The following is a 12554-nucleotide window of genomic DNA, read 5'->3' as shown; positions in this document are numbered from 1 at the left end:
GCCTCAAAGGACAGTGTTATTAATAAGGTATCTCTGGACTATATGGTATCATTATCGGTGTTGAAAGCCAGGTGAGAACCATTATTTAAAGCATTTTATTCATGTGTGGTTGGAACATATAGATATGCTCACATCGTAAGAACACTATTAAAAGATAGCGGAAGGTGTCAGTATTAATATTAATGGCAACACTAGGCGGGTTTGTCTTCGGCTTCCCAGATTTTTGGTGGGTGTTAGCTGTCACTGTTGGGGTTCTCGCTTTCTATTTTCTTTTCATCAGACATTGTAGCAATTGGAATTTGCTGAATCTGTCTGATTGGGCTACTCTTGAGACTAGAAATACCACTGAGTATATTGTAGCTGGGTGTGGTTGGGACTGACTGCCTGTAGTCCTGGCAGTGAAGACACTGAGTCCTAAGTTCACAGCCACCTGACTACAGTAGTAAGACCCTGTGTCGAGAGAGGAAAAAAGAACAAAATAGAAAAGGAGAAATTACACTCTTAAAGTCAGGTGTGTTAGTACATACCTGTGATATCAGCATTTGTAAGACAAAGACAGGATTATCAGGTGTTCAAAGCCAGCCTGAGCACCATAGCAAGTTTAAAGTTAATCTAGGGTACGTGAGGTCCTGTCTCAAACAAGACAAAAAAAAAAGATCAAGAATCCAAGGTAGCCCATGCCTACCTAGGGAAGTTGAGGCCAGCCTGGTCTACATGAGATCTTGTCTTTGAAAAGAAAAAGCAGGGTGTGGTGGCATATGCAGGTGAAGTTCAGGCCAGCCCTGTCTACATTATGAGTTCTAGACCAGCTAAAACTACATAGAGAGTATATCCTGTCTACCTAGTCTCGAAAAATAAATAAATAAATTGTTAGGAATAAAAGCAGCCTGGTATGGTGGTGCCCTCCAGTAATCCCAGCTTTCAGGAGGCAGAGGCAGGCAGGCAGATCTTTGTTAGTTAGTTTGAGGCCAATCTGTTCTACATAGCAAGTTCCAGGCCAGCCAGGGCTGCACAATGGAGACTGTCTTTAAATGAATAAATGAATGGAATGGCTTGATAGTATCGGTGCTTGCCTCCAAGCCTGAAGACCTGACCTCGATCCCTGGGACCCACATAGGAGGGGAACTCAACTGTCACATGCACTGTGGCACACCTGCCCACTCAATCACATACTAAATACACAGACAATAGCAAATTTTGTAAAAGAAATCGGTAGTAGGGCTATTCAATTCATTGTTTAGTTAGAACTCCATTGTGGAAAAGCCCTGTGGTGAAACATGATTGACAGCTGTCCTGAACATGTGGCTGATGGTGTTGAATATATTTATGAAATTTATCTCGGGCCTCCATTCAGTTCCCAGTCTGGTACAGCTTGTTCACAGATGTGTTGAAATTTTCCTTTCTGCAGCATGTTGAATAATTGTAGATGAGTTTTATTTTAGTAAGCTCTTGTCACAAAGCTTTTTGACAGTGGGCTGAGGGTTAAAATCCTGGTTATCAGTTAATCTCCCATTCTCAAGGCCCCCGTTGGCCTCTTAGGTAAGCTAAAGCCTAGAATCTTCCAAGATCACCATGCTAACTCCTGTCATAGCCACTGAGATTTGGAGAAGACGGTCTGTGGTACAGGAGAGGGAGGGAGGGAGGGAGGGAGAGAGAGAAAGAGAGAGAGAGAGAGCACTCCTTCATATTTTAAAAGCTGACAGATGGCACACACCTTTAAGTCCAGCACTCAGGGGGCAAAGAAAGGCAGATCTCTTGAGTTGAGGCCAGCCAAGGCTATATAGTGAGACCCTATGTTTCAAAACAAAAATAATAAATGCAGCAGTTCTGACTTCCACAGACATCAGGCGTACACACAGTGCACATACCTATACACAGTCAAACACGAGTCTTTAAAGGGCAAGTAATGTCTCTCTCAGTGGATAAGAGTGCTTACTACACAAGCCTGTCTGATGACCCGAGTTTGATCTGTAAATCCCCTGGTGGAAGGAGAGAACCTGACTCGGAAGTTGTCAAGCAACTACCACACCTGCCATGATGTATGCTTGCACACACATAGACACATACGATAATAATAAGTAATTTTTTAAAGTTAACTTTACATTGTATGTGTTTGTTATCAAGAGAAAGCCTTAAGCCTGTTGTCTCTGCTGCTAAATGTCTGTCTCTGAGTTTGTGTGACTGCTTTGTTATACAGTAAGTACTATGCCCTGCCATGATATCCTTTTATGGTTGGCTTCTAGGACACTTAAAAGAATTCTTCAGTACTGGGAAGTAACTACCCAGAGTCATGAAATGCTAATTTAGTCTCTTTTGCTAAGTCATTGTATCTTAATTTCATTGAGTTGCAGAGCACCTGGGAGCTGCTTACTTCTTTGGGAACCCGAAATGTTCATAGTGTTAATAATAACAAGGGTAATTTTTCTAACGGAAATAATGATGCTTTGATGTCTAGGCAGTGTGTAATCACACCAGCCCAGGTGCATTTGAGTAACCATGCTGTTGCCTGAACAGTAGACTCTCTTCTCCCACCCATGTATTTGCTGCTTATTCATTCATTTGGCTGCTGCCGACACTTGCTAATAGCACACAGAAGTAGCTGTTGACTCAAAAAATTTTGATTAGTAAAGCTTACTCTCCCACCCCACCCCCAAAATTAGGACTGTCTGTCAATCAGTTTGATTGACAGTGCACTTCACTGGAATTCATGGAGTACTAGTATACAAGATTGGCAGGATAAAGTATAGATTTTTTTTTTTTTTTTTTAATTCTTGAGAACATCAACCAGAAGAGCCATGGGGAATCCATTTATTTGAGGATCCAAAAGGGAAGACCTACCTATTCTTTTAAGTCATAAAATAATGGATAACTTTAACTTTTCTGTGTGTCTGCTTTGTCATTTTCTTTGTTGTTGTTGTTTTAATTTTTATTGATTCTTTGTGGATTTCACATCCTGCAACCCAATACTATTCATCTCCCTGTGACCCAATACTATTCACCTCCCTGTGACCTTGCTTCTGCCCTCTGTCCTTGCAAAAAAAAAAACACAAAATTTCAAAGTAAAACCAAAAAACAAAACCAAACAAACAAACAAAATCTCAGCATGGAAGCTGTAATGTGACCCAGTGAGTCACACAGTTCACCCTTTAGTCCATACATTTTTACTTGTAAGTGTTCATTGCAACGAGTCATTGGTCTGGTTCAAGACCCATGGTTTCTGCTACGCTGTCAATACTGGGCCCTCACTGGGACTCCTCTTGGATATCCTGTTGTTGCCTTGTGTCATAGAGATCCTGTAGCTTTGGATCTGCAGGTCTAGCAGATGTTGGGGTTGGCTACCTCATATTCCTGGTTCTGGGCGTGAGTGGTAACTGGGTTGGTCAGCTTAACCTCATCATCACCACCCAGGTGAGCTGTCCAGCACTGCCCTGGCTTGTTCACCCAATGTAGCAGACAGCAAAGAGCTGGACCAGTTCTGCTCTCACACCCTCATACCACCAGGACCGGCTCCACGGTTTTGCCCAGGCAAGGTGCAGGGCCTGCTCTCCAGGTTGCTTGGTAAGGGGCAAGCCTAGCTCTTCCTCTTATGCCACCAAGGTTGGCTCTCCTGCCTGTTGCAAGTGGCAAGAGGTGGGGGAGAGGGCATATTTACCTTGTCACCCCATGACATACCAGGGATGGGGCGGAAAGCAGCTCTGTTTTGTCATTTTCATGATGGCTATATCTTTGGCAAATAGATGGAAGATGTCCTTAACACTTCTTACGTTAGCTTATGTTACATATCAAGATATTCGAAAAATTAGTGGCCTTAAAGACCAAACTGTTATAGTTGTGAAAGCCCCTCCAGAAACAAGACTTGAAGTGCCTGATTCAATAGAGGTAAGGAGACAGCGACGTGGTCCATCTGCAGAAAACATTCCAGAACACCTGAACCTGAAGAATTGCTGACTCATGGTTAAAGTCTGCCCCCTCCCAAGCGCTCGATAATTCTTTCCCATTTATTTCAATTAACCCAAAGTTTTAAAAGGGTCAACAGTTCTCTGTTTATCCCTGCTCAAAATGTCTGGTTTCAGTCTAGAAGGCCATTCTGCCCACAGCAGTCCTTAAGTCTTTGATGCCCTGCCTCTCTTCAACTTCTCTTTTTTACAATTTGTTGTCTGGTGATTCTGATCAATTTGAACCACTTGAGAAATTTTACGTTGATTACCTTGTGTACAGACAATCCCCACCGTGAATAGAGCTCCGGGGGTTTTCAAAGTAGCTCCCTGACTTAGCAACATTTTAAGAATTCTTAAAAATCATTTGTAGTATGTTTACTTTGAAAAGATTAAACGGGACCTTGGGGTAATCAATAGACAAGGATAGTGAGAAAGTAGGGCAGGCATTTTTGTAATTGTTTTCAGGTGTTCTTCAATAAAATCAGCCTGGGCTGTAATTATAAGATAAAGGAACTGTGATAAAAAGAAAATACCTGGAATATTAAGATAATACCTAAACTATTAAATTTTACATGGTAAACTTTTTACCTTAATAAATGTTGTGACCTAGATGACAAAGACCTCTAAATATGAGTGTACAGAGCTGGAGAGATGTCTCAGTGGTTACAGCACAGGCCACTCTTCCAAGAGGACCCAAGTTTGGTTCCCAGCACCCATGTAGAAGAATCTGTGACTCCAGCTGCAGGGGATGCAATGTCCACTTTTGGCTTCTGGCAGCCAACCACACATAAGAAGTTCTGCTCACACAGACACAAAAACACACCTTTAAATAAAAATAAATATTGGGATAGAGAGATGGGTCAGTGGTTAAGAACATTTGTTGCTCTGCCAGAGGACCTTGGTTCAATTCCCATAGCCATGAGCCACAAGCTCACAACCATCCATAATTCTTTGTTAGGTACTAGGCATGCACATGGTATTAGAGACATATATTTAGGCAAAACACCCAAACACAAAATAAGAGTCATTGTTAAAAATAAAAGTAATAAAATTAAAATTAATCTTGGGCTAGAGAGATGGCTTAGTGGTTAAGAGCACTGGCTGCTTCTCCAGAGTACCTGGGTTTGATTCCTAGCACCCACATAGCAGTTTACAACCATCTTTAATTCCATTCCCAGAGGATCCAGTGCCCTCTTCTGGCCTCCCAGACCACCAACATGCTGATGCATGGACATACACACAGGCAAAACACTCATACACATAAAAATAAATGAGTAATTTTTTTAAAAATCCCCTTAGACCAGGTGGCTTACAAGCAGCAGATTATTTTAAAATAATTAAATAGAAGTATTTAAAGAATCAGTATGCTTTATTCTCTTATTCACTAAAGCTCCTAGCACTTTAGAATGTTGTTTATAAGCTAGTTATTAAAGTTTAACATTAGAAAGTTTTACCATGAGGGAATAAGTTTAATGGAAATACAGTCTTTGAAATACTTAACAGGCCCTCAAATAATTTGCAGGAAAATAATATATCTAAAGAATACCTAGGAACCTCCCCTTCCCCCCCCAAAAAAAACGATTTCTTTGTGGCAGGAATCAACAAACTTTTTAAAACCCCACATAGGAGTTGTCCTTGATTTTTGTGAGCAGCATGATTTCTTAGATTATTCAAGCAATACACTGTACTATTGTATTACAAAAACAGCCAGAGGCAATAGATACAGAATGAGGGTGGCCAGAAACTTTTTCCCAATAAAACTTTATTTACAAAAATGGTTGGTGGCTTGGATTTGGCCCTCAGGCTGTAGTAGTTTGCTGGCCCCTTGCTCTAAAGAATGTCCTCACTGACAGACTAGGACTGAGGGAGCAATATGAACAGTGAATATTGCCCTTCATTTCGGTTGTAGGAGAGAAATGCTTTGTGTTTCTAAGTGACCTTGACTTGACCTCTTACTTGTGTTCCTAGAGCCTACAAATACATTTGGCAAGTACCCAAGGGCCCATTGAGGTTTACTTGTGTCCAGAAGAGATAGAAACACACAGAGCCATGAAAACAAACAACCAAGACCACAATGGGAATATCCCTAAGCCCACTTCCAAAGGTAAATGTTTCACTGTTGTCTTTGAGAAACAATGTTTAAAGATGAAGGTGTCCAGAAGAAGTATCCTCTTTCAGAGCCACATGATTAAGTCATAACAAAATGCTTGGGTCCGCCAGGTTGCTGCCATTATGGAGAGGAATTGCATGCCACCTATCACATTGGCCAGAATATCCAAAGTGTAGGGCAGGACCAATTCACAGGGCCTGGAATTTATGGACAACATTAGCTGTTCCATCATTCACCATGTTAAAGGCCTCATGTGAGAAGGTGACATGCTTGCCCTGTTGAAGTCAGAAAGAGGCTCTGAGCCCCTGCTGAACTTGCTGCTGGGTCCTGAGTGTCCACCAGTTGGCCCATGGGTGACCTGCAGCTGTTAAAGCCTTTGTGCTGTATGGAGTGTGTAGAAGAGAGGCTTCTGTTATGAGAATAGTTTTTAAGGTATTGTTTATTACTAGTTTGTAGACTCAAATAATGATCTTAGTCAAAAATGGTCCCTCATCCCTCACGAAAACTCTTCAGACTCTTGTAAGCAGAAAACTGTTTCCCTGGTGTGTTGGACAATAGCTAGAGTGAAGAGTGAGGCAGTAGACAGTCTTGGGTTATCAGCCATGCTTGACCTTGACCAGACATCTCAAATGATGCTTCTGAAATCATTAGGGATGGAAATAAAGAGGTTTGAAGAGAAAAGCCTTCATCAGAATCTTGACCTCATCTTCCTCCCCAAAGCGATGAGGATGTGATTGATCAGCAAACAAGTAGCTCACTTCTCTCTTCCTGCCACTAAAGCAAAGCTCTTAGAAGCTTAGCTCCAATATAAAGATGCATAAAACCTTCCCCAAAAGAAAGAAAGAAAGAAAGAAAGAAAGAAAGATAAATAGAAGAGGACAAAGCAAAGTGATGTGTTCTTTATGCCTGTTAGCCTAACGGTGATCTGTGTCCTCAGGTCACCCTGTTGAGCTAAGGGGCGGCAACACCCACCACATTCATCCAGGAAAGGTAGTTTTTTAAAATTTCTCCTAACTGTGCCTCCCCCTTTTTTTCTTCTTCCAGACTTGGCTTCTAACAACTCAGGACATAGCGACTGCTCCGTTTCCACAGCAAACCTCTCTCCTCTGGCCTCCCCAGCCAACCTTTTACAGCAGACTGAGGACCAAATTCCTTCCAACCTCGAAGGACCCTTTGTGAACTTACTGCCTCCTCTGCTCCAAGAGGACTATCTGCTGAGCCTGGGGGAGGAAGAGGGCATCAGTGATCTCTTTGATGCATATGATTTGGAAAAGCTGCCCCTCGTGGAGGACTTCATGTGTAGTTGATTGGGCTTTGTACAAACTGTCCTTATAAACCAATATTTTTTTATCATGGAATCAGAACGTGTATCACAGTGTTGTCCCTTCCTACCTTCTTCCTCCAAGAGTATCATGAAGTAAACTTCAGAACAAAGCTGACATTTTGATGAATTATTAATTTTTTTTTCCCTAAACGCACAGTTGCAGGCTCCCTTGGGAAAGCCCTGCCTGGTCCCAGGCTCCAAAATCTTCCTGATGAGTCAGCAAGTGAGAAGATGTGCAATCAGGTGTCTCTCACCTGTCCTTTTCTCCCCTCTTCCTCTCCTTCCCTTGCGGACTGGCTTGCTGTGCCTAATGGATAGGCTGTTGAATGGGGTCTGGCCACCTGGCCCACTGGAAAACAGCGCTCTCCCTTAACAGCATTTCAAGCCGTGCCTTCTCTGCAGAATGCATGTCTTTGTGAGTCTGCTAACATGGAATGGAATTCTGCCACAAATGCAAGCTTGAAGTCATGCAAAGGAATGACACGGATTTCTTCAGCTCTTAGGAATATTTAAATTACTCATAATTCAGTGTAAGCTATGGGCCGTGTGTCCCACCAGGAGGCTGCAAGAGCCTCCACAGCCTTTTGGATGAAGAGCTTGTTTGTGAGTACTCATTGCAGATGCAGAGACTAGGAGAGTTCTGCTGCTCGAAGCTGTTGTGGATTTTCCTGTCTCCATACCCCACCCACTTCCACTTCCCCCATCCTGCGTATTTGTGAGTTTCCGGTTAATTACTTGCAACTTAGGAGTTCCTTGTGGGTTGTTTTAGAATTTTTATTTTTCTAGCTGCCATTGAAGCATTCCTGTGGCACCCATCAACCATTTCAATTGAATTGTTTACCTTAAAATGGTTTTTGCAAATTGCTATTCCTTTAGCAGAGGGAGAGACCCTCTACTAATCAAAGCATCTAAACCTGTGTGACCTAAGGTCCACCAGCCTCTGCAAGAAACATCCTCTGTCTTGCTTCCTTTCCCAGGAGGGAAGCCTGGAGCGAAAACAGCTCTGGAGATCACTGACTCGAGTGGCCCCCAGGGAGGACCTCGGGCCAGATGATACAGCTGTCCCATGGAGCAGCAGGCATGGATCCCTCCATCCTTGGGCTTCCCGGGCCCCTGTGACCGGGGAAAGGGCTCTAATGCCACACTCAGGGAGACCACTTCTCAGGATGGGGTCAGGTGGAGAGGCCCTAGGGAGAAAGGCATCCCATTGTGTGAGTGGAACGAGGAGCTCCCACTGTGTCAGGGTAGACCAGTTCCAGCCAAGACCCATTCACCCCTCCCATTGTGAGTGGGCGAGTTGGGTTAAGGGAAGGCAGGAGATAGGAAATGCAGTGATAGAATGCCAGGGCAACTCCCTCGTTACTCCTCAGGAATGGTGTCCCAAACTGGAGGCTTTATGTCAGCTACCATCCTTCCAGTTACTTCCAAGAATAGCGTTCCCACTGGCAGATGGTGATGGCCATCATGTCCTGGTGTTGAATATGGCATAGTACCTCAAATCCATTCCTTGGATGCTAAGGGCTGCGGAAATGAATTAGTCATGAAAACTAACCTCCAGTTGAACAGTTTGAAATGCTATGTGCCTGGCCCACGGTGGGGAGGCTCATAGTAGGCACTCAACTCATACACATTTAATCGAGTTGAAAATATCCCTTGGGAAAACATTTTACTAAACCACAAGAACCCTGGCCAGTTTACTCTAGATAGATTTCCACAATATGCAAAGTGGTGGTGGGGGGGTGGAGACAGAAGACACCGGCACTTTAAACTCTTGTGTGTGGGTATGCGTGGTGTATGTTTGGGAAGAAAAAAAAAATCAAAGGTGCAGACTATCTTCCTCTCTTCTTCAGCCTCCAGCCCCGGCCTCCTCCCCTCACACACTCTGGACTTGGTACAGAATAATCCGTGTGGTCCGAGCTGAAGCACTGGGGTGGAGGAGGGAGGGGGAGCTTCGTGTTAAGTGCCTACTGGAAATGCACTGTGGGGTTTTTTCCTGTATGGGAAACCATTTATGCCAAGCTTTCTCCCATGTCCTATATTTATCTCATCTGGTTAGCTGCCTCTGCTTCTGGCTGTGTGTAATCCTCTTGGCCAGCTGCATAGAGCTGGGTTTCTTTCCCCAAAGTCCAATGACTAAACTCACCTGGCTCTAGGTTGTTGTGTGTTTGGTTGACTTTTCTTGTTGAAACTATTCGTATTGTAATACCGTATTTATTGTTTTAAGAAACGAAAGGAATACTAATAAGTCTTCAAGAGTTCTTTCATGCATAATAAGACTTTTCCAGTTAATGGGCTTAACTGGCGTACATAGAGGAGACATCCATACTATTTTCTGTTTGCGTTTAGGCATTTTCTTTGCTCATAATATCTGGCACACAAAGTAGGTGAGTACTACAGTATTTTTGTTACTTTAAGTCCTGAGAATGCAGGTTCCCTGGTACCATTAAGTTGCTGCTACTAAAAGCTCACATGTGGAATGGCTGAACATTACAAATGTGTGAATGGTGATGGCGTGAGCCTCAGAGAATTAAACTGTATAAAGGGCAACACATGAGCTGTCAAACAGTGTTAGGCGTGTGTTTGTGTACATAGCAGTTTTATTTAACTCGATACAGTCCGCTCACATTGCCATTATTTACCAGTTTTGTACAGAGATAGCAATTCATTTGTAAACACTGCCAGAATATTTTCTAGCTGGTTTGTAATTTTTTAAGACTGTTGCCTTGGTTTTTGGTTTTTGTTTTGTTGTTGTTGCGCCTGTGACTCTTGTTTGCCTTTTTGTCGTACGTGTAGCTCTGTCTGTAAATAGAATCGCAGTATTTAAAGCTTTAGCTTTCAGGAAAAACGAAGTAAGAATCCAAGTGTGTGCATGACAAGTTTGTGTGGATGAGAAGGGATCTGAAGGAAGACGCCTTGTGGAAGAAGGTGGGTGGCAGTGGGCAGGGTGTGGGAATGTCTCTCCTACGGGGTACATGCTTTTGTAAAAAGGAAGTGTTCCTCCCGACTTTGGGAGTACACAAACTACTAATCAGTTTAGCTTTGTGTTGTATGCTAGTTAAAAAATAAATAAATAATGTAATATAATGTAAAAATAGACAAACAAACAAAAAAAGCTTTTATGATGGATTTTGTAAATAGATTTGTTACAGGGTGACCTGTTCTAGCTGTGATCTTACCACTTCAAATGGATGTAATTTGAATAAATTTTGTATGGTAAAGGGTCAATAAAATGATTTTTTTAAGAGTTCAGACTTGTAGATGGATTTTCTTAGTATTATCTTAATCTGTCTCTTTCCCCCTCTCTCTCTCTCTTGTGTGTGTGTGGGGGGGGGGGGGGTTGCTTGTGTAGTTATTTTTTAGGCAGGATGTCATGTGCTCTAGGTTGGCCTCAAACTTGCTATGTAGTTGAGCATGGCCTTGAATTCCAGATTCTTCTCCATCTACTTCCTGAGTGCTGAAATTATAGGCCCATAGTGTGTCGCCATGCCTGGTTTGTTTCATGTGTTGCAGGGATTGACCTCAGGACCTTGCGCATGCTAGGAAGCACTCTACCAACTGAGCTACGTTCATAGCATGCCCCCTTTTTTAGATAGGGTCATACTACATACTACTGTAGTGTGTTTATTCCTTCATTATACACACTTTACATTATCTTCCTATGTTCTCACTTACAGACCAAATTCATGCCAGTAGGGCCTTATACCATCCCTGTGATGATGCTTCATTACCCAGACAATTTCCTACTTTGAGAAATAGGGGTGTGGGATGTACAGTAGCTATCATATGCCAGGAATGTAGTGAAGTATACAACAAAGCTTTTCATTAGTCACTTGAGTTTGCTGTTCAATGCACAATCATAGCTAGCTGGTTCTTAAATAGTTAATCACCCCAAAAAGAAACCTGTACTCAGTCACTAAGCAGTCACTTCCTATTTCCCCTACTTAAAGCTGCTGGCAACTACTAATCTGTTCTGAGGATTTACCTTTCTGGATATTTCCTATAATGGAATAAAAAATATGTAGTCGCTTATTTCTGGCTTCTTAGTATAACTATTCAAGATTTGTCCATTTAGTAGCATGGCCAGTATTTCATTCCTTTTTATGCCCGGGTAATAGTCCATTGTGTGGATATACTACAATTTATTTATCCATTAGCTGATATACCTTTGGGTTGTTTCCAGCTGTAGACTATTAGAATTCTAGGCACTGTCTTTAATGTGCTTTAGTAAATGTCCTGGGTATTTTCAAAGCATGTGTGAGTACCTCATACTGTGTCTTCTTCCACTTTAGATAGGTTCTATGAATAAAGTTTTTCTGTCCAGTTCACTGTTGTGCTCTCAGTTCCTAGAACATTGCCTGTGTGTACTAAACCCCTGGTGAGTACCCGAGAGAGAGATCTTAAACTTTTTTTAAAAACACCCAAGGGCAACATTATCCCTTCTGTGTTTCTTGGATTTCACTGACAAGTCTTCCCATTTGTGGACATTTTTCTCCATTTCATTTTTGTTCTGGGTAGAGTCATCTTCAGCAAGAGCTTAGGACCTGGCTTTTCTGTCATCTAGCGTGGCTGCTGCATCGCTACCCAAGGATCTGTGTGTTGGTCAGCAAGTCAGCAAGTTCACAGTCAAGCCAGGGACTGAAGGAGAGCAAAACAAACGTTTTCTTTCAGCACCCTGCTCACATAAAGCTGGCAGATGAGAGAATTTCTCATCCACAAAAGCAGCCAAGAAGTTTAGACAGATGAATTTGAGTCCAATCACATAGAGTTGAATTACATAGAAACACAGATTAAAGACATGGATCTGTAAATATTTCAGAACCATGCCTGGTTACAATACAGGAATGGTTTCTATGGTGAAAAACAGCTGGAAATTAGCATTAGTAACATTTAGAATTAGCAAGTACGGGCTGTGACAGCTAAACAGGTAAAGGCATTTACTGCCAAGCCTGATGACCCGAGTTCTATTCCTGTGGCCCACACAGTGGAAGGAGAAAACTGACCCCACTGCAAGCTGTCTCTGACCTCCACATATGCGCACACATCATTAAAAACAGCAATAGGAGATAGTAAGGAACATAATTAAGAACAAAGTATGTATTCACTCATTTAGGTAAGCAGTTCGGTTGTTCAGTCATGCTTCGAATAAACAGAAAGTGATGGTTTTACGCCAGGTTCTGTCCTA

At 42.4% G+C, this 12554-nt stretch overlaps 1 protein-coding gene across 2 annotated transcripts in view; it reads left to right on the top strand.

Moving 5' to 3' along the window:
- The window catches only part of E2f3 (E2F transcription factor 3), an 82622-nt gene extending 72003 nt beyond the window's left edge, over window positions 1-10619 (top strand). For both annotated transcript variants that reach the window (XM_036189038.1, XM_036189037.1), the window contains exons 5-7: window positions 3765-3879; window positions 5907-6042; window positions 7093-10619. In XM_036189038.1, the coding sequence (XP_036044931.1) occupies window positions 3765-3879; window positions 5907-6042; window positions 7093-7355 (514 nt within the window). In that variant the 3' untranslated portion in view covers window positions 7356-10619. The remainder of the gene's footprint in view (window positions 1-3764; window positions 3880-5906; window positions 6043-7092) is intronic.
- Window positions 10620-12554: the final 1935 nt, after the last annotated feature.

Source organism: Onychomys torridus, chromosome 5 (assembly GCF_903995425.1).
Source record: "Onychomys torridus chromosome 5, mOncTor1.1, whole genome shotgun sequence".
Taxonomy (NCBI): domain Eukaryota; kingdom Metazoa; phylum Chordata; class Mammalia; order Rodentia; family Cricetidae; genus Onychomys; species Onychomys torridus.
This window is presented reverse-complemented; position numbering and strand designations above follow the sequence as displayed.